Below are 22,660 nucleotides of genomic sequence, written 5' to 3' on the forward strand. Positions count from 1 at the left end.
ACAGAGTAGTTCTCGTCCTGCCACTTGTTAGCAATTGAAATGCTGTCCATTTTTATGATTAGTTTTGCTCAGAGAAACAATATTTAGGGAGGCTTACGTGGAGAATATATAATCTATGTATTTTGCTTTTATTCCAAAGTTAATTCCCAGATCAAGCCATTTAATCAGCTATTAGACTTTTACTGTTTTCTGTTTTGGGGGTGTTGCCTGAACCTGCGTAAGTGGCACCCTAAGAACCTGTGAAAGCTATCCCCCGGATCTGGAGGACATCCAGTGGTTTCTTAGCTTGCTTTTCAGGGAGAAATCCAGTCTGGTCTGAAAGTAGGAGAATTTACTATTGAGTAATGGATAGCTTGTATCTCACACACTCTGAAGTGAATAATCACTCAGTGAATAATCAGATTTCTCTTCTCCAGTAGGCTGCTAGGAAGCTGCTTTAGCAAAGGTCATGAGCCTTAATCTTGACTTTGCGGGGTCAGTCTTGACTTTGGGGGGGGCGGTATTTGAGAGTGTGGGCTCTGAAGCAGACTGCCTGCACCGTGTGCCAACTCCACCACCTTCCTGCTGTGTGGTCTTCGGCAGGTTACGTGGCCTTGCTAAGCCTCAGTTTCTTTGTCCACAAAATGGGGATTATGAGTGCTTGTCACATTGGGCTGTCGTGAGGTTTAGGTGAGAGTCCCTACGAAGCATGGGGCCTGTATTGAGCATGTAGTCAGCCCTCATTTTTGGCTCCACTTGATTATTCCTGGTTTCATTTTATGTCTTTCCTTTTGCTTTCCTTTCTTCTTTTCATACCTCATTGTATTTTTTGCATTGTGGTGAGCTGTCTTTAATCTTTTCTGGAAACCAGGTATGAACAAATGAGTGAATGAATAAATAAAGTTAATTAATATAACAATTGCTAAGAGGCGCAAGAGAGTTTTGGGACATATTTACTCTTCTCAAAGTTATTTGCATATCTTTTCTGATTTTGCTATGAAAATTCTCTTGCAACATTATTTTACCCTAAATCCTTATGCAATTATTCTTAGGCCTTTTTTCAGGTGTTAAACAGCTTGCAAAGATGTGGCTTTTGCGTGTGAGTGTGTTTGAATGTTGAACTAACCCACAAATCCTCAGCAGCGTTTTCAATAGAGTTGAAGTAAGTGAGTAAGATCAGTTTGCTCTTACCATCAAGTCCTGATTTTTGAAAGTAATGTCGGGTTTGTGAAACTCATGTTCATGCACTGGAAGTCACTGAGATGAGGGGTAGGAAAGGATGGAAAATAGATTGGAGCCACTTCCTCTGGGATGTGGAGAGCCAGACAGGAACTTGGGAGGATCTGGGGACCCCAGGTTCCCCTCATCTCTGCCTGTGCTCCCTTTGGCCTTCACTCACCGGAAGGCTGTGACCCTGGGGAGGCACCATCGGTTGTCCTGCAGATGGACCAAAGACACCACAAGACAAGATAATCCTGGACATGTCACAGGAAGTGGGGGAGAAAAGAGTGTGACGCAGTTGAGGTGGTGATGGTGGGACTGAGATGGAGGAAAAGGGAAGGATTTGGAAAGGATGTGATGGGACATGTACTGGAGATGGGCGAGCCTGAGACCGAGGGCTGGGTCTAAAGAAAGAGCTCTGAGGGAGAGGAGAGCAGGGTCATTGGGTGTCCAACACTCTGGTAAGTGGCAGAGACCCTCACGTGCTCTGCTCACGGCAGCCGAAGGGGCTCCAGAACCTCCCTTGCGGGCCAGGGCCTTTCAGGGCAGCTGATCCTCCCAGCTCAACTGCTTCAGGGAAGAAGCCAGGCTCCAGGGCAATTGGCAGCTTCTCTGCTCAAAGCTCCCCCTCCAATACCAGCATTCCTAGGCCCACGATCTTGGTTAAAATCTGAGAAATTGTGTGATCACGAGAAGCTCATTTCATGTCTTTGTACCTCTGGTCTGCAGCTTCAAAACAGGAATAACAATGCCTCCCGGAGGGAGTTGTAGGGAAGCCTAACATAAAAAAAAGATATGTGGGGTGGTGCAATGGTGGCTCAGTGGCAGAATTCTCACATGCCATGCCAGTGACCCAGGTTCGATTCCCAGAGCCTGCCCATGCTCAAAAACAAAAGATATATGGGGGTGCAAGGGTAGCTCAATGGTAGAATTCTGCCATGCGGGAGACCCAGGTTCAATTCCCAGCTCATGCACTTCCCCTCCCCCCAAAAAACAAATTCAACAAAATGGTGCTGTAATAACAGGATAGTCACATGGAAAAAGAATGAAATGTGACCCAGACCATACAGCTTACAGAAAAAAAAAATATGCCAGCTGTTTAGCACAACCATTGCAGCAGGGCAGGGCCCCCTCCTGGACCTTGCTTAGGGCCCACCCAGCAGAGGAGGGGAGCTTTCTGCTGCCAGGTGCTGTGAAGTTCCCAGACTGCTTTCATTTTGTGACCTTACTTGATCCCTGTAACCCTTCTGTGTTATGACGATAGAGAGGTACTATTACCCCATTTTGCAGATGAACCACCTGAGAGCCAGAGAAATGAAGCCCATCTCCTCCCTCCTCCCAAATCCTAAGTCTTGCTTTTCCTGATGCCTGAGCTCTGGTTTGGGCCCACCTGTGTTCCTGTGGCGTTTCCTTGGGCAACCCTTTTCCCAGGCCTCCACTTGGGTGGTTGGAATTAGGATACCCCAAATCTTTTCCAACTTGGATACTCTCTGTAGTTGCAGGTTTGACCTAGGAGTACTTGGGCCTTTTCCCCAAGTTGGAAAGCAGAGAGAATCCTAGGCTCACAGGTCGGCGCACAGTTCATACATCCAGCCATCAGCTGCTGAGCGCTGCTGGGGGACGTCTTGCCAGACATGCCAGGGATGCAGAGGCGTGCAGGGTACCTCTCAAGACAGGGGGGGTCTTGAGGGGCCATGGACACAGCTGTGGCCCCGTTCACGTCCAGGCAGCATGTGTTCAATGCCACTTTCCCTCAAACCAATTTTTATTTTTATTTAAAAATATTTAATAGATAGTACATGCAAATGGTAAACATTTCAGATATTACCAAATGTATATGATGAAAAGTAAATCCCCTCCTTGGAGGCAACCACTGTTATCAGTTTCTTGTGAATTCTTTAGAGATGTTTTTATATGCATAGAAATATATGTATGTATGCAACATTTTGGTGAGGGTAAGATATGTGTGTAAACAGATGTATTAATATTAAATAATTTGTATTAAATTAAATACAAATACATATATATGTATTTGACTATGTATCTATGACTCCCATCCCCTTTTTTTTTGGCATGGACAGGCTCTGGGAATCGAACCCAGGTCACTGGCATGGCAGGTTGAAAATTCTGCCAATGAGCCACCATTGCATCACCCTATGACTCCCCCTTTTTAAATGCAAATGGTAGTATACTATTATATACATGGCTATATTTTTAGTTTCAGTTAAAAAATATTTCTTGGAGATTGTTCCATATTAGTATCGTGCTGCTTCAGTTGTTTTTTTCCCCTGCAGCTTTTATTGAGATATATTCACATACCAGATATTCTATCCAAAGTGTACAATCAGTATCTCACAGTGTCATCACCTAGTTGTGCAATCACCATCACATCTATTTTAGACCGTTTTCATTGCTCCAAACATAGGTTACTTTTTTTAAAAACTTTTTTTATTGTAAAATATAATATATACAAAGCAAAGAAAGAAAAAAACCCCAATAATTATCCAAGTACACTTCCACAAGTAGTTACAGATCAGATCCCAGATTCTGTCATGGGCTACCATACCCCTCTCTCAGAGTTTTCGTTCTAGTTGCTCCAAAACACTGGAGGCTGAAAGGAGTATTAATGTAGCAATCTAGCAGTCATTGCTTCAGTTGTATTTAACTTCTACATGATATTCTATGGCTTGGAGTATCATAATTTATTTAACAAATCTATTGGTTGTTTCTAATCTTTTTTTTTTTTAATTGATAAAAGGCTGCAATGGACATTTCTGCCGATGTTTATTTGGGTACACATGGGACTATACCCATAGGGTAAATTCCCAGAAGTGGGATGGCTGGATCAATGTATATACCTTGTGGGTTTCGAAAGATAGAGCTGGATTGCACCCCAAAGAGATTCTACTAGCTTCCTATTCATCCCCTTAAGCGAGGGGACCTGTCTCCCCACAGTCTTCTCACACAGGCTATCTATTATCAATGTTTTGGATCATTGCTAATCTGATAGATGACAAATGATACATTGCGGGTTTAATTTACTTTTCTCTTATGTTAGGTGAGGCTTGTGTTCATTTCCTATGCTCTTTATTTTAGAATAATATTAGTATAACTTTAGAGTCACAGAAAAGTTTTGAATAATTTTAGGCTTACAGAAAAGTTGTAAATATAGTGTAGAGCGTTCTCCTGTGCCTCCCACCCAATTTCCCTGAATATTAACATACTATATAATCACAGTCCATTTGTCCTAAGGTGCCGACGTTGGTACAATACTATTAACTAACACTAGGCTTTATTTGGATCTTGAGGAAAGTTTTAATATTTTAAAGAGGGGAAGGTAAGTGTGTAAAGCTGAAGGTGGCACCACAGGTGACAGAGCCCTTGTGAGGTCACACCCAGCCTGGCATACCACATGGCCTGGGTCTCCTGAGTTGGAAAGGCTGGACTCAGATGGAGCAGCGCTGGCTCTTTCTCTTAGAAATACAGTTTTTGTGCTTGAACAAACCATAAAAAGGGGCAAAAAAAAAAGTTGGGGGGGATTGGCCCTTTATTACTTTTATGGCATTTTCATGGCCCTTAGTATTCCCGGCAAGGGAACAGAATGTGTTAAGGCATGGAGGTATGGAACTTCACACACTTGAAAATCAATGACACAGGAAGTACTTGCTTTCCTTTTTGTAAAATTTACACATTCCAGTTAAGGTTAATGACTCCAATCTCAAACCCTTCTTCCCCCTCTCCTCAGGCAACACTGTCATTGCTTTGGTACGATGTATCTGTCCAGAACTTTTCTGGAAAGCCTGAACTTCTCAGGGGATGGTGGGGGCTGGAGAGGACATTGGGTAGGGGTGTTGAAATGCTCCCCTTCTTTCTTTCTGCAAACTCACGAGGACCATTGATGCTTGTCCCTCATATGGAGATAACGCTTTATACTAAAAGAGCTTCATAGCCACGCCCTCATCTGAGTCTTGCAGCAGCTCCATGAGGTCGGGTGTGAGATGCTTCTTCCTCTCTCCTTGGACAGATGAGAGGAAGCTGAGGCCTGGAAAGGTGGAGTAGCTTGTCTCAGTTCACACAGTCCAAGCTTGCTCTTGGACTTGGTTCTGCTGCTTCCTTGAGAACCCAAGCAATGCTATTAATAATGGTAACAGCATGGTTTTCTCAAGCCCTAGCCACTCTCCCATTGATCTCATTTAGCCCTCAGAACAGCTCTGTGAGATAAGGACTGTCATCAGGCTTGTTCCATGAGGCAGGGAGGGGTGAGGTGGCCAGTGTAACAGGGTGGAGCTAGGGTTCTAACCCGGTTGTGTTTGCTCCCAAGCCTGCAGGCCCAGCTGCTTTGCTCTTCAACCCCCAGCCCATGCTTTTGTTGTTGCCCCACAGCTGCCTCGCAATACATTTTAGAGTTTACTGAACATTTCCACTCTGTCGCTCACCAGATCAGCGGTACCAACAGTTGTGCCAGTTCCTGCCTTAATTTCCCCCTGGGTCTCCTCACCTGTCTTGCTGCCACCTTTTACCCTGTTTTCTGGGTCCTTCTCACCCAGGCGCCTCCCACAAGCTGCTCCCTACCTGGGCCCAGGATCTTCTCCTCGCTCTCCTGAGTGCCTGCTAGAAGCCAGGCACTGTTCTGGGCACTGGGGACACCACGGGGGCTGGAGCAGATGAAAGCCGCTGCCCTCTTGGAAGCTTCCATTCTCATGAGTCAAAGACAGTGTTTGACTCTGAGGCCTAGGCGCCTCTTCAGGTCTGGGCGGATCCTCCTCCTTACTGGGCTTTGTGTGTTCTGCCTTCTCTGGACCCGCTGGTTCCCTGGACAGCACGACGTTCTAGAGGCCCCGGATGTGTCCCCCGGGAGGCCTGCCCACCTCCTCCAGCCACCTGGGGCCATCGCTGTGGACTCGGGGCAGGTCCCCGGGCTGCTCCTGGGGGACCCTGCACGGGCGTGATTTACCGTGCCTCACCGCCCCACATGTCTTTAAAATTACAGTGCCCATTTCCTGCTGAAATAATTTCCACAAAGAGTGGCTCCTATTACTGCAAGAGGCGTGCAGACGTCATGATTTATTATTATTTATGGTCCCAAGGCCTTGTTTATGCAAGACGGGTTAGGTGCGTGCGATAGAAATGCCATTATGCAAATGACATTGAATGTCCTTACTGCGCCTAAATAATTTTTGTGTTGGACGATTAAACCTCATCTGTTATTGATATGGGCTGCAGTCGGGCTATTACAGAGTCCCAACAGTACTTACTCCCAGTAATGGGAAAATTGAGAGAGAGAGACCAACACAATTGCCTCAAGTGGGCCGCGGTGGTCTGGAAGGAGCAGAGCATCTCTGAGGCCTGAGCAAAGGGAGCCCGCCGACTCCGCGGGATAAATAAGGAAGGCAGCGCCAGGCAATAAATTAAACCCTGGGTTTGAGTGGGTGCCTTGGAGGATTTGCGGCCTTCCAGTTTCATGATTTAGCTGTTTGATTTAGCCAGGGGAATAGGCAGCCCCACCCCGAGGCCCAGGGAGGCCTGGAGCTGAGGGAGCTGCCAGCATGGAGGGAGGGGTGGCGGGGGCGGGGTGGCCACTGTCACTGGGCATCTGATCTGCGTCGCCAGCACGGCCGGGCTGCCTCACCACCCGCTCTCCTCACGACCATGAGCTCCCTCTTGCTCTCTTTCTCTTTCTCTCTCTCTGTTTTTTTTTTTTTGACACAGCTGTGAAGTCCCATTTTGATCAGTGTTGATAGCTTATGAATTCCAAAATTGACAAAATTTACAGAAAAATGAGGATAATCCATCTTCCTTAGCAGCCTGTCAGGAGCTGGCCATACTTCATAATCTCCAATTACAGATGCTATTTTCCGACATTTACATGCAGATATTAGAACCAAATGAAAATGAGAAACAAAGAGAGAATGGAAATGCAGCTATTTATATGTATAAAAGACAAACAGGTAAATTCAAAACATTTAGATTGGATTTAGGATCCCTTTAGGAGGCTGGAAAAAGACTGCCTTGAGCACGTGGGGTTTCGGGACAAAATAGCAAGAAAGACACGTGGTCTATCCAGGTCTCCTGTGGGCTGGAGGTTTGGGTTAAAAATGGGTCAACCCTGCCCAAACAGCTGAGGACACTTGGCTCTGGGGGCCATCCCTCAGGGTCTAGAGGGATGTGTCCTTTAAAGGGATCACCTAGAGCCCAGGCTGAGCCATCAAGTCCAGAAATATTTCATAAAAGGACAAGTTTAGGACCTTCCATATTCAGAAAAGAAAAAAAGGTGTGTGTGTGTGTGTGTGCGTGTGTGTGTGTGTGTGTGTGTGTGTGTGTATGACACCAGAGTTCGTTTTCTCTCAAAGGCAAATTTCAAAAAGTTGTCATATTCTGGAGACCAGTACATAAACTCTCCCCGAGGAGGAAATGCAAAAGGTACCACTGCTTGTCAGAAGGGCTCTGGCTCGGTGCACAGGGAGTTGCACCAATCAAGTTTAAAAATGGGATATAAATAATAAAATTAATGGGGAGAGAAGGGGTTCTGATATATGGATCATCTGCCTCCTTCTCGAGGTTAGTCTGGCTAAGAGAGGAGAGTCTGGGAGGAGGCTCTGTAATGAAAATGTTCTTCCCATAAAATTGAAGAGGGAGCAGCCTTGCGGCCCTCGCAGCTGTATGTGGCATCAGCTTCAGGAAAGCAGGGATATTAATTAGCACTGCTTTGGATTAAGCTCTTCCAACCATGTCGATGGTACGATTTCTTCTCTTTGTGAGCTTGGCACAGGGTGGAAAGGAGAAGTCTGCCTGGGTTTTCCCAGCCTACTGTTATTATGGAACTTTCCTTTCATTTGGAGAAGCAAACCTCTTCCTCTCCTGGAAATGAAAATGAGCTATTTCAGTGTTTTCCAGGGCGGTTGGGCAGAGGGAGTCTGTTTTGTTGGACCAGGCAGAGGAGGTAGAGGTGGTTGGAGAGGAAGATGTGAATCTCAGTTGCCTCTGGCCTGAAAGCTTTTGTTTGTTTGGGAAGCCCGTTTCTGGTCAGCACTTTTATGTTATTTGAGTTTTGCTTCGTGGGGAAGAGGGGAAGGAAATAAAACCAGGAGGCCAAATGAATATATTCAAGTGAATGAGAGAAAGGAATTGTTGAAAATCAAACTCAAATGATACCTTCAGGAGACATGTCTTTGTGTATGTGTCCAGTCTCAAGGCAAATTACTTGTGTCTCTCAGTATATTCTAAATATTAGTGCAAAAAAAAAATGGATTATTATGCATTGTTTCCAGGAATGAAATGAAGATTCATGGAATTGATGCAGAACTGAAAAAGGCAACAGTATTTTCATAATTAAAAGCAAAGGCTCTCAAGTAAAGTTAACTTTGGAAAAAAGAAGTATAAACAGAAACATGATTGTCCCTGTCCTAGATTTTTCTCTAGTATTTACAATAGCTAAAATTTGGGCTTACACGTAATCTCTAAAACCTAAATTTGCCATCTCCTTCCTTTAATCTCTGTTACCTCTAGTAAAGAGCAGAAAGAACTTGAACTAAGGAAAAGCCTGAGTTTTCCTTAATGACTCTAATAATGCCACCTGTCTCCAACAACTGTTAAGATTAACAGCTTATGTTGGCATGGTCTGAGCACAGCTGTCCTTTGAGTTTGTCACACAGGAGCTTTCTGTCTCGTTGGGAAGAATAGCGGAGAAAGTTAACGACGTACAGCTGAACCCATCTGGAAGCACATCCTGGAGGTCATTCTTGAACCAGGATCTGAAAGGGTAGACAGACGAGGATTGGAGGAGAGGAAGGGAAAGGGCAGTTGGGGTGGCCCTGTGGAAGGTTTGGAGTCAGGGACAGGAAGGCTGTGTGAAGAGGTCACGAAAAGTGAAGATGCACCTGTTTTCCTCTCTCTGGGCCTCATTGTGAGGCAGTTTATGATCAAGGTAAAGAAGACAGGCCTTGGAATCAGACAGAATCTGAGTTTAAACCCCTCTCTGCAACTTACTCAACTACTCTAAACCTCAGTTTCCTCATCTGTGACGTGATGGAATTAATAATAGCAGAGAGGTGGTGTGCAGTGGTGATTAATATCTGGGCTTTGGAGCCATATGGCCAGGGTGATTTGGACATGTTCTTTTGGCATCTTGTGCCTTATTCTCATCATCTGTAAAGGGGAAATAATCATGTTTACCCTGTAGGGTTGTTGTAAGGTTAAGTAAATTAATGTGACTTAACATCTCTAATAGTAAGCATCCTGTAAATGCAACTTAATTTCACTGTATTGAAAGGGTTAGGGTCTAGGTGAGAACTCATAGAGTCTTCTGAATCGCAAACCACGGAGTATGATTCTGCTGTAAAGGGTCTGGTCTTCTCAGCCTTCTTGCTCTGGTGGGGCTCTTGCGTGGTTTTTGGTTGGCCCTTGATGACAAAGAGGGTACTCCCTCCCAAGGCTGCCTATGTTTGCCTTTGCAGAACATCGCTTGTTAAAAAATTCTTGATGATGGGGAGCAGAAGAGACTGAGAAGAGTGGGGAGTGTGTGTGTGTGTGTGTGTGTGTGTGTGTGCATGCTTGTGTGTGCCCATGTGCACAGGCCCTGCCCCCACCCTACCAATCATGCAATGCACAGGGGATTCCTTTCCTTTTATTTCTTTGTGCTCCCAGGGTAACCTTCCGGTCCTCCCCACACTTGGAAAGTCAGTGTGAAAGAAAGTGAACTGAGCAGGGAATGTCACCTCCACTCCCATGCCACGTATTTGATAATGGGAGCTCTCCCTTTGCACTACCATGGCCGGCTCCTTGGAAGCAGAGGCCTCTATTCCCTTAGGGGTAATGGCCCTCCTGGCTCTTCTCCTTTCCTGGCTCTGTAGTGGGACCGGACAGCTAAGCCCCATCATGGACCACCTGGAAGAAGCCTGTGGAGTTAGGCTGCCAAGACATGGAGCTTTGTTTCTGGAAGCTACTCATCAAATGTGCAGTGGGAGCCTGGGCAGACTCTTGGGCTCCCCGTCCTCCTCCCTCTGGCTGCACGATGGCCCAGGATGGGGATCTCCTCATTCAGATAGTCTTGACCTCTGGGTCCTTGACTGCTCGGTCTTGGTTCTTTGTCCTCTTGAAGTGGAGCTTGGGCTGCAGGCCTTGCTGTTTCTCTTCTTGTGTTTGGGAAAAAAAGTCTGCAGTGTTCTTTCTTTCTTCCAGCTCCCTGCAGGCTGAGCCTTCCTCTCCTCTTGCTGCCCTTGCAGATTTCTCAAGGTTCACGGTGAACGGTGGACTCTTTTGCTCCCTGCCTCCCTTGCTCAGCTTCACTCAGGGTGGGCCTTGCCTAGACCTGCTGATGGGACCCAGCAGTAAATCAGGCTGGGTCACTGCCCTCAGGAACCTCCCCTTCTCCATGGATGAGCAGATTTGGACCCAAATGACCAGTACACGATGCAGCATGGGACAAATGTTCCAAAAGAAGTGTGAGGAAATGCATGGGGAATTGGGAGACAGGAGTGATTTATTTTAATGAAAGAGACCTAAAGAAAGCTTTCAGGAGGAGACAGCGTTTGAACTGTGCTTTAGAGGAGAAGAAGGGTTTAGACTGGGCTGGGATGGGTGGCAGAGGCAAGGAGGTGTGGGTGACATGGGGCATTTGGGGACTAGTGAGTTGTGTGGGTGGTTGGAGCAGACAGTCGTGTCTTGGAAACAAGATAGATCTGAGCTGCAGTTGACAAATAGGTTGGGATTTGTACTGGAGCCTAAGGTTAGGTGGTGAAGGTACCTGGAGGCAATTGGGAGCTGGGGAGTGTTTATAAGCATCACTGTGGGACCACTCTGGCCCGATGAATTGCAAATAGCACATTGGTTTGGGGTGGGAGGAAATGAACTTTTTTTTTTTCTCAGCCACACAATCACTTTCCATTTCTAATGAACTTGAAATGGCCTCTGTTTTGACTATGAAAACAGTATGGGTTAGCCAGATGATGAGGCCAGGAAGAAAGCAGAAGCAAGTTTCTTATACCCATCTGAGAGCGCATATCCAAAGCACTGAGTGCAGGGCCTGGGCTGGAGCTCTGCCCTGGATCCAGGCAGGGAGGCCCCTGGAGCCCATAGTCTGAGAGGACATTTGTTGGAGTTGGATGCCCCAGAGGGCATCCCCAGGACCAACACAGGAAGCCTAAAGGTTTAGCACTTTCTTAGAGCTAGAGCTATTTCTGCCTCAGGAAATAGAAAGTCCTTGTCACTGGAGACATACATACATTTGGTGGTTTCAGGCCTCACAAAAGATCAGTCTCTGTAACCCTAGAGCTCCTTTGAGCCCTCAGATTTGGGGCTCACTAAGGTTCTCTCAGTGGCCGGGGGGAAGAAAAGGGCCTCCTGATGAGTCATTGCTGGAGAAACTTCTCTTGGACAGAAACCACAATCTCTGACTTCAGTCTCTACCTGGGTTTCCCCTGCTATTCCACACCACCTGCAAGTGTCCCCGGGGGGCTGTGGGCAGGGTCCCTAGCAGGCTGGAAACAGAATAGGGAGACATGAGTCATGTGTGTTTTGCAAATCTCTTCTTGGAAGCCTCTTGAGTCCACCACTTGGCCCAGGCATGGGCATAGTTCTGGAGAACCTAATGAGTAATGAGCATGGTCTTAGCTGGGCCTGCTGTACTTTCCGATGAATAAAAGCACCAAGATATCACTTATCCTCTCGGTGACTGTGGGAAGCACCTCTGGCACCATTGGCAGAGGCAGGCCATGGTACCTGTCCCAGTTCATTTGGTTCCATAGGCATTTATGTCTCATCTGCTCAGAGCTGGGCACTGGGCCAGGAGCTGCTGCTACAAGGATGAGGGAGACAACCCCATCCTCACGAAGTTCACAGTCTGTTTGGGGGAGGGGGGAGGGTCCTAACAGTTAAATGTATAATACAGATGATAAGTGCACTGGTAGAGATATGCACACTTAGGTGCTATAGGAACACAGAGGACGAAGGAGGACTCAGCCATCTCAAGGAGGGAAAATTAGGGAGGGCTTCCTGAAAGAGGCAGGTCATTTAGAATCCTTGGCTGTTCTTCATCCTAGTTAATATTAACGGTAGCACATTGTAGACTATGGAGGACTCTTGCAAGCATCGTTTATATTCCCTCCATTCAGCAAACATTTTTTTTTCAATTTTGATGCATCTTTCTTTGGTTTTGTAGAGACTGAATGCTAACTCTTATTTGCTTGTTATTTATTCTTTTTAAATGAAAACTTTTTATTTTGAGACAATTGTGGATTCACATATAGTTGTGAGAAATAGTGCAGGGGTACAAGGGTAGTTCAGTGGTAGAATTCTTGCCTGCCATGCAGGAGAACTGGGTTTGATTCCCAGCCCATGCACTTCCCAAACAGACACATGAAAAACCAGCGAAACAAACAAAAAATTCAACAAATGGTGCTGCAATAAGAGGATACTCACATGGAAAGAGAATGAAATGTGATCCCTGCCATACAGCATACAAAAAAAAAAAAAAGAAAAGAGAAGAAAAGAAAGAACGCAGAAAGATCCTGTATAAGCTTTCCTAGTTTCCGTCAACATCTTGCAAAGTCCTAGTATCTTTTATCACAACCAGGACATTGACATTTATTTGGTCAAGACACAGAACAGCCCAATTGCTGCAAGGATCCCTTGCCTGGCCCTTCTCAGCAAACATTTTAAAAGTATTTACATGTCTGTCCCTGGGGACTCAAAAAAATGAAAAGCAAAAGGCCTCAAGGACTTGACCTTCTTATCACCCCCTTTGTGCCTTCTCATGGCATTGAGGCAGATCATCCACCCTCATGTTACATGAGGAAAGGAGCTGAGAATGTGAGGTGGTGGGCCCAGTTTCATACAGCACGCTGCACCAGTTTGCTGGCACCAGTGTGAGCAGGGCTGGTGGGCTCCCTCTGCCACACTGACCCGCCCCCCAATTATTGCTGTCAGGAAGCTGGGATGGGGTAGGCAACTCCTTCGCCAACCTACAGAGAGAAGCTTGAGCCTGGCCTGTGCCTCACCAAGGAGAAGCCCACTCTACAAGGCAGGGACCCAGCGTCTGGCCCATGATGGGCACAGGCCCTGCTGTGGCCTCGGGGCTGGAAGGGCCCTGACAGTTTTGGTCCATCTCCCTCATTTGATAGGTGGAGCCACCGAGTCCCCCAGGTGACAGGGTGAGCCTGCAGCAGACCAGGTCTACATTTAATTAAGACATTTAATCCATTGTAATCAAGGCAGAACTACTTCTTAACATATGTTCTGCTGGTCACGAGTTTGCATATCCAGATTTTTAAAATGTGGAACATTCTTCCTTCTTGCTTGCAGATTCAGGGCTCTTTCCCTCATGGGACCAGTAGAGTTTGGCCTGTGGCCAGGGTGTCTCCTGGAGGAGGGGATCCCACCCTAAATGTCTGCGCTTTACCTGCGGACTGGGAGTAAAGTCTTCTCAAATTCTAACTCTGCTTCTGGGGTGATGGACAGGCACTGAGCTTGGCGTTGGCACACCTGGGCTGCCTTCTCTGCATTCCATTTCCGTGTCTGAACACTCCCCAGGCTGCTGGGAGTAGGCAGCAGGATCCCAGAGGACATGATGGACCTGTAAGGACTTTGCAAAGTGGGAAGTACTAGGCAAATGAGAGGCCCTGAGCTTCTTGTGCTTGGAACGTTCGAGTCCCTGGAGCCGGAGCAGGAATGGCCTTCAAGGAGCAGTGCAGGGCACAAGGCAGAGGAAGCAAGAGCGCACACTCCTAGCTGTGCTCAGCCTCTTTGGCTTCTCTCATTATTCCACAGGTATTTCTTGGGCAGGTGATGAGTGCTGACAAGCGGTGCTGTAGGTCAACTATGAGACATTTGAGGTTTTTTTTTTTAACTTTTAATGATGGAGAATTTAAAAAGTAGACAAACTGGTCTAAGCAGCCTTCACCCAGATCCAAAGCTTATCAGCTTAGGGCTAGTTTTATTTCACTGATACCCCTACTCTTCCCAATTACCCCTCTTTATTTCTTAACATCTTTATGGAAGTGTAATTTTTAGACCATAAAATTCACTCTCTTTCAAGTACACATGTCAATGAGTTTTAGTAAATTTATAAATTTATACACCTGTATTTTTAGCAGATTTATACAGTGATGCAACCACCACCACAATGCAGATTTATAACACTTCTGCCATTCCAAAATGCCTTGTGTCACTTTATAGTTAATCCTTGTTTCTACCTCTAGCCCCAGCCAATCGCTGCTCTGCTTTCTGTGTCTAGTATACGTTTGCCATTTCTGGACATTCTTTACACATGGACTCACACCATATGTGGTCTTTTGCATCTGACTTCTTTCACTTGATATAATGTTTTTGAGGTTCTTCAGTGTTCTAACATCCATCCATACGTCCTTCATTCCTTTTTACTGTTGAATAGTATTCCATTGTATGGATGTGCCACATTTTGTTAACCACACTTTATTTTGAAGCAAAACTTTAGACATTATATCGTTCAATCTATGAATATTTTAGAATGACTCTTTAAAAGATGAGACCTCTTTAGACACAAAACTACAATACCATTATCACACCTAAAAAGCTAACAGATCCCTTAATGGTGTGCACATCTCCAAATGTCTCATCACATCATAATTTTTTTTTGTAGTTTTTTCAAATCAGGGTCCACATTGTGATTGGTTGATATGTCTCTGAGTATCCTCTAAACTGTGGCATCCCCCCCCTTCCATTTCTCTTTTCTTGCCTTGCAATTCATTTGTTGAAGAGGGAACCCGTTCTGATAAAATGTGGTCAGTTTTGGGTACAGAGAGCATCAGCGGTGGATAAGAACTTTAAGCTCATTAAGTGGAAGTCCTCAGACAGGTGGAACAGAGCCCAGTGAAGGGAAGGACTTGTTCCCAGGCCCCTGCCTCTGCCTGCTCAAACTCAGATAATCGGGCCATAACCAGGAGACACCCCCCCACCCCCACTCCAGCTTCAGTCCTCCTCTGGGCAGGTGTGTAGGTGGGCAGGATGGGAGTTATTGGGCTGGCTCTTTACGGTTCCCCAGGGCTCCTTGAGGCCAATGGTGAGTCTGGAGGAGCCCAGCAGGTGTCAGGGAAGCCTGTTGGCCCAAAGTGGCCACCTGAGTAGCTGACTCTGCAGCCTCATCCCCAAGCACTGCCCTCTTTTGTGCTGCCCTCCTTCTCACGTGTCTGTATTTCTTTTCTCCTCCATGCTATGGCAGTGGTGCCCCGTGCTGATGAGACAATACTTGGTGCAGCCCCAGGCAGTCCTTTTCCAGGTAATTTCCTAGGGACCCAAATGATACCCGGCACACACTTTCCTGGGGCACGTGCCTCCTTGAGTCCTTTGCTAGGATCCCTTAATCCCTCATGTTTCTTAGTTTCCAAAGTGCTATATCCTTCCCCTTCTCTTTTAGACCCTCACAATTACCTGACAGACAGGCAGCAACAGGTCTTCATTTTGTAGATAAGGCTCAGAGAGCTGACCTGGATTGCCAGAGGTCACACAGGTGAGGAAGTGGTAGAGCTAGTGCTAGCACACCACATTAGTTCAGTGTTCATTCGACCATTGAATCAAAGGCTATAAATGATGCAGATGAAAATTAACTAGGAAAGTCCCTTCATCTCCTTGGGCCTTAGTTTCTCCATGTTGGGAAAGAGGACCCTGAGTAGCATTTTTGGTGTGATGTTTGAGAGTGCAGGACTTTTCCTTATTTGGCGCACGATGTCTGCGAGGATGGTGCACACACCTGGGGCTGGTGGTCTTAGCCTTGAGGCCTCGTAAGAGCCTGTGGCAGAAGGCAGAGGACGTTTTGTCCCAGCTGTTTGCATGGGAGTGGACAGTCTGTGTATTGCTGACCTCAGGTCATTTCTCTTTCTGGGTGGTGGCCAAGGTCAGCACCATGGGGCCCCCAGTGGGGAGGGACTAGAAGCTTGATATGACATCCAAAGAATGAACCTTAAGGGCTTGAAGAAGTGGACAATGTGGAAGACAACTCTTCCCCATGACCTTGAATGACTTTAGGGGGAGCCTATACTCTGTACCCAAATGTGTAGGTGCAGGCACACACGCGTGTGTGTATGAGTGTGTGCATGACCAGGGTTTCTGCCATTCCTAATCTGACCTTGGCTTCCCCCCAAAACCAGGAGAAATAGAAGTGGAATGCCACTGTCACCAGGAAAAGAGGCACCGATAACTGTCTCTCTCTTCTCTTTCTCTTGCTGCCTCTCCCTTATCCTCCTTCCTTACTTCCCTCCTATCTTTCTCTTTCTCTCATTCTTTCTCTTTCCCAGCCTCCACTGTCTCAGAGAGCTTGGGCTGGCCTACAAAACAAATAGTTACATGTATCTAAATTAGTTAAACTAAGGCTGAAAAAAGTTCAGAAATTATGTAGAGAAAAGGGGAAGTTTATTACATCAGGAACCAGCAGTGATTCAGGATCACTGAATTTGACTGAGCTTCCTGGCAGACAAGGCAAGAGGGTATATGTGGTGGTTTCCAGTGTTCTTGTTGTTCGATTAGAGGCAGACTGACTATTTAATCAAATGAAAAAAATCTTTTTCCTGGCACTGAATGTAGGAGAGATTGACAGGGAATCTTGACTATTATAATGGATAATATCTCCAAGAGGTAAACAAATATGTTTTTGTGGGGTTGTTTCTTTTATTACCTCCAACAGATGTGAAGTGCCAGATATTCCACCACAGATCATTGAAGGCACTTCTCCAGGGGTTTTGATTAGTTAAAATGAACCAATGTTGGGCAAAAACATTGCTTTCTGATCACTTGACTTGATGAGAGGTAGAAGTATAAGAGGACCAGGGAGAGATGAGCATATCCTTTGGAACTCTTATTCAATCAATTCTCATTTAATTTTTGAGTGTTATGGATAATATCTTGCTACTACACTGCTCATTCACTCATTCATTCATCCAACACGCAGTTAGGGAGCACTAGAGATCTAGTGATACATCAGCCATGGTCCATGCCCTCAAGGTAATCTAGAAGAAGGTACAACTGTAACACAAGGGGGGAAGTGCCATGATGGAGGTTTGTGCTATATGCCACCTGGTATGGTAACAGATGTGATTGTTTCCATGTAGGAGTATGGGGGCAGAGGTGCCTTTGCAAGGAGATATGTGAGCTGGGTCTTGTGGACAGTATAGGAGTTCTCTAAGTGACTGAGTGGGATGGGCCCCCAGGCAGAGGTAGCACAGTATCAGGAATGACTGGTGAACAGTGGGGTGTAGAATGTTCAAGGAAATTGGGAAGAACCCAGGTACCTTTAAAAACTACAGGCCACTCAAAGGGACAGACAGAGATGAGGACTTATGGAGCAATTAAATGTCAAAATGAAATGACAGCATCTGCTGGCTCATATGGTAGCAGGGTCAGTGCTGTGAGATCCTACCAGAGAAGGGAGGCCGGGCTCAGGGCAGGCCCTGTGAGGCAGTGATGAGAGGAGGCACAGATGGCAAAAGGCAGCGAGGGCTGGTTTCCGGGTCTCACCTTCTCCCAATCTCCTGCTGTTTAGGGAAGCTAACTTTACCTTTTGGGAGCCATTGGTGGTTGGGTGATTGGATTTTTGGACTTCCCACTGCGTGGGTAGCACAAGTTGAATATTTCATGTCTTAGAAAGGTGATCAAAGCTCCTGAGTAGGAAGTTGACTCTAAGTCCAACTGTTGAAGTGACTGGACAAACCTTGTTTGATATTGAATTTATTGACTAAAACAAAAATAAAATAGCAGAATGCATCGTCCATCTGGAAATTAAATAAGAGAGACGCTGTCCCTTGCTTCCTGCAAGTCTCTTAAATCTGGGTTGACTCTTCTTTCTTGGGGGAAATAGAAACTTTCCCTTGCAGACCCACCAGGCCAGCTTGTGTCAGAGAGGAGAGGCTGGAGTCTAGGAATGGGCAGGCCCAGGAGTGGGGAAGGGAAAAGGGACATTGACTTTTGGCTGAGATGCTGCCTGGACCTCCAAAGTGGGAAATACAATTGTCATTTATTTAGCTGTTCATCTGTGTGCTTATTGGGCAAGCCCTCTGCAAATAAATTCCAGCTTGCCTATCTTTCCATTTGGACTTCTTCTACCTTTACCTGCTCCATCTATTGGCATGTGCCCTGTTTCTGGATCACTCCTGTCCTCTCACCTCTGAGCCTTCCTTCTGCCATTCTCAGCTTTGAGGGTCAGGGATCAGGCCCGGGAAAAATACAGCTTGCCTCTCTGGAAACCTTGAGTGGTGCTTCTGGGGCCTCATGGCATTTCCCATGGGGTCTACGGATGGAAGTCAAAGAGCATTCCCAGACTTCACCCGCCGTCTTGCATACAGAGGGACTTAATAAATGCTGAATGAATACAAACTCACTGCAAGTGGGTTTCACAAGGGCGTTCAGGAGCATAGAGAGGAGGAACTGCCCTGCCCTGAGGGACCCAGAAACTCTAGAAGATACTATCTAGGAAGAGATCCCTGCACAAGGCAATGGACTAAAAGAGCTGCTTCTGGAGAGCTTTGCTCCAGAATTGATTGTTAGCAAATCAGAAGGCTAATGCCAGTGACCAAGTCCCATTCTGTGGGACAGTCTAAACAGTGACCTTTTCCCAACAATTCCCAGTCATATGCCATGAAAACAGTGTTTCTCAAACTTTGCTAGTTTTTACCTATAGCAAGAAATACATTTTCATCTCTACCTAGTACATAAGTATCCATCTATACATGACAAAGATTTACAAAACAAGACTTACCCTTTGCTATGTGTGAGGCACTTTGTTATTGTCTGTTCTAGTCCATTCTAATTTCATTTTTACAAATATTGGTACCAGTTAACTTGATTTCACTACCTGTTAGTGGGTCAGCACCCAAGGTTTGAAAATCATTAGGGGAATCACCAATCCTGTCGAGTCAGAAGGACCCAGGTTTGAGTCCTGGTCCTGGCATCTTACCAAGTCACTAGTCTTAGTAAGTCTCAGTTTCTTCATCTATAAAATGGAGGATAACCTCCTGGGGTGACTGTGAAAAGTAAATGGGATAATCAGTTGAAGCTCCCGACACAGAGTGACACTCGAGGCACATGAGCTCTTGATGCTATCATGCAGATTCTAGTAACAACTGCCCAGGTGCGTTTGGTGGGGCCAGCTGAGCTGGGGCAGGAGGCAGCGCGGCCCACCGTGGGCCCTAGGGAGAAGGACTTGCACACAAGCGCTGACGACGGCAGGATTGGGTGCCCTTAACCAGCGGGAGTGGGGTGCCAGCGTTGTGCGCTGGGGCTGCTGGGGAAGGCAGGGCTCATGCTCCAGAGAGTGGAATGGAGAAAGACTTCATGGAGGCCAAAATATTGGAGCAAGACGACTGACTGGGGCCTTTCCACGCTTCCTCAAGACCCCAGCTGTCCTCCCAGTGACCGGGAGCCCAGCGTGAGCATCTGGGGCCACTCGTTTCCTTTTCCTTGAAGGGCAGACTTATCCTTAAGGATTTTTGAGTGGACCTAGAGCAAACCATGTTAGACGCCTTTTACGTTTAGGTCTCTAATCCACCTGGAATTGATTTTTGTGTCTGGTATAAAGTAAAGATCCAATTTCTTTTTTTCTCCCCCTTTTATTTCTGAATGGATAACCAGTCTCCCTATACCATTTATTAGAGTCCATCCTTTCCCACTGATTTGTGTGTCTCCTTTGTCATAAATCACGGTTCCCCAGATGCACGGATCAGATTCTGGACTCTATTTTGTTGCATTGATCTATTTATCTGTCCCTGTGCCAATACCACACTGTCTTAATTACTGTAGCTTTGTAGTAATTCCTGATGCCCGGTAAGCCTGTCCCCCCAGCCTTGGGCTTGTGCTCTTCTCTGCATGTTTTAGAGTCAGTCTCTGCTGGAAGACGATTGAAGAGCCTGGGGGTGGGGGTGGCTCTGGACCAGCTGTCCTCAATGAGAATCCAACTCAGCGAACCTGGGCTTGCAGTAGTACCTCCTGTGCTCATTGCTGCCATCAACCCTGGCTGGCGTTTGAGCTGCCCAGGAAGTGCTTTCTAACTGATTTGGCAGAGGAGAGTATCAGGAATGTGCCTGAACCCCTCCTGCCTGCTGCTTGCCCAATATCGCCTTCAATTTCCCTGCCAGTGGCTCTGTCCTAGTCTTCTACCTGGGGTGCCTGCCGCTCTTTTTAGAGGACTTCTTGCTCTCAATCCTCTGCCTGCCAAAGGGATAACCCTGGACAGACCAGATGTGCCCTCTGTTGACAGTGACAGGGTCCTAGAGGAAGCTGCCCATACCATAGCTGGGCATGTGCAGCCAAATTCTTTGGCTTGGATATCTGCAAACCACCCAAGAGACATGCCAATCACATTTTATAATTGAGTCTGTCCTTGAGTGGAAGATGCAGGCTGGCATCTTCATTGTTTTCTCTGGAGAGCATTCTGACAGTGGCTTGGATGCCAAGGAAATGACTCATCACAAGCACTGGTTCCACAAAGTGGCTTAAAGAAAGGAGCATGACTTATAGGTCCAAGGTGCATGTGGTTGGTGTGGTCTTGGTAAGTCAAATGTATGCACCCCAGGGTTTTCAGCATAGCAGGCATTTATGTGCTTCCAAAATTTGAACAACAACAACCATACAAAAACAAAACAAGTTAAAAAAAAAAAAACAAAAAACTTGCCAAACTGTGATTGAGTTGGCTTGAGGTATTGGATTTAAGGTGAGAGTTTATGGTGAACCATCCAGTGGATGGAGATTCTGCCCTGTCAACCATCGGCAAGAACATCTCCCTTCTGGCCTCTGTTTGGTCTTCTGTGAAATGAGGGTTGGGCTGGATGATCATCCAGCTTCCTTTTAAATCTTGTTTTTTTTTTTTTTAATTCTATTTCTGTGGTTTAAGAAATCTTTCCATCTCCTTGGCAGAAAGACTCTTATTTTCTGCCTTGCCTTGGTCACTGATGCCTCCCTCCCTGCATCAAAGGAAATGTTTGTCTCTGGCTCGCTGGGACTGGGCAAGGGGGAGCCTGTAGGCCACGAAGTGAGGTAGGCTGGAATTCTGCATCCTGCCCAGTTCTCTGCCTGGGGCGAACTGTCAATTCTGGAGAACTGTCATGGCCCATCAAAATGAATCTGTCTTCTCTGTACAGGGGGTCCATGAGTGCCCCATGGGCCTTGGCATTGCCATGGTGATAGGCTAGCCCAGTTTGGTGACTGAACCCAGAATGTGGCAGCAGCAGCATGTGGCTAGGGTGCTTGGGAATCTTGGTGATGAGACATCTCTGTTTCCTCTTTTAGACCACTGATTACTCGGCCATGGCCTCTCTGGCTGGAGGGCTGGACGACATGAAGGCCAACCTGACCAGCCCTACCCCCGCTGACATCGGGAGCAGCGTGCCTGGGCCGCAGTCCTACCCCATTGTGACAGGTGAGGGCATCCAGGGTATGGGTGGGACTGGGGCACCCACTTGATATGGAGTGAGAGAGACTGTGTGGTGGGAAGAATGGCTTCTTGGTGCTTTGGGACATTACTGGGCATTTTAATGAGGTTTAATCCTGCAACTGGTCAGAAGGGAAGCTGCTGGCATCAGGAGTTGTGGTAGTGAGGGGACGTGGCTGAATATTGTTCAGATAAAGCCAGAGGAGAACAAATGCCAAATGGACACTGGGCTGGGAGGGGTGGCAGGACAGCCTCATGTCAGGGGGCCTGAGTGATTTCCTGGCTACTGTGGGTGGGGCAGCATGTCCAGAGGTCTGGAATTTATCTCTCTCTCGAGAAAGGCAGTTCTGGTTGGTGCCAGCTGTAAGGATGAGCAGGACTCTTCTCAGATGGTTGTCAGCATTTCGGATTTCCAGGCAGAGGTTGAGTCAAGAGGGGTAGAATTTTAGGTTGGGAGGTGGGTGGTTGTGGGCAAAGCATCTGCTTTTCTGGAAGGCCCAGGGCCAGCCTTCTTGTCTACCTAGAAGACTGCTGGATTTGAACTTGTCATTTACTAGCTTGTAATCTTGAGTAAATGGCATTATGATCCTAGGCTGGGGTTTTTAAATCTGTAAAAGGGAATAATGAGGGCACCTATCTCATAAGTTATGAGGATTAATGTGTTAATACATATACGGTGTTTAGAATCTTGCCGAGCACACTATAAGCACCTAATACGTGTAGTTTTTATTCCTCCCCCAACCCTTTTGTGGTGGTGGGGGTCACCATTGGGCTTGCTGCTGCGGGAAGGGCTGGATTGAGATGGGCAGGGACACCCCTTCCGCCGCAGCAGCCCTGGAACAGTACTGAGGGACAGACTCAGCTGCCAGGTCTGGGAGGTTGTCCAACCTGGAAGGCAGGAGGCATCTCAGATGCTGTCAAACAGACAGTGATGGGTAGCTGGTGGGCTGCACTTGAGCTTTGGGATCAAACTTGAGGTAGCAGGGATGGCCCATAGGCTGGCAGGCAGGTCACAGTACATCATGATAGAGACAAGGGGTTCTTTGAAATGCAAGCTGGCTGGGGTTAGTATCAGGG

The 22,660-nt window shown here is 46.7% G+C and overlaps 1 protein-coding gene across 3 annotated transcripts in view; it reads left to right on the forward strand.

Moving 5' to 3' along the window:
- Positions 1-22,660, forward strand: part of PAX5 (paired box 5) — a 201,535-nt gene that overhangs the window by 83,748 nt on the left and 95,127 nt on the right. For all 3 annotated transcript variants that reach the window (XM_077147686.1, XM_077147688.1, XM_077147687.1), the window contains one exon: positions 21,442-21,571. In XM_077147686.1, the coding sequence (XP_077003801.1) occupies positions 21,442-21,571 (130 nt within the window). The remainder of the gene's footprint in view (positions 1-21,441; positions 21,572-22,660) is intronic.

The sequence above is a fragment of the Tamandua tetradactyla genome, chromosome 2 (genome assembly GCF_023851605.1).
Source record: "Tamandua tetradactyla isolate mTamTet1 chromosome 2, mTamTet1.pri, whole genome shotgun sequence".
NCBI lineage: Eukaryota > Metazoa > Chordata > Mammalia > Pilosa > Myrmecophagidae > Tamandua > Tamandua tetradactyla.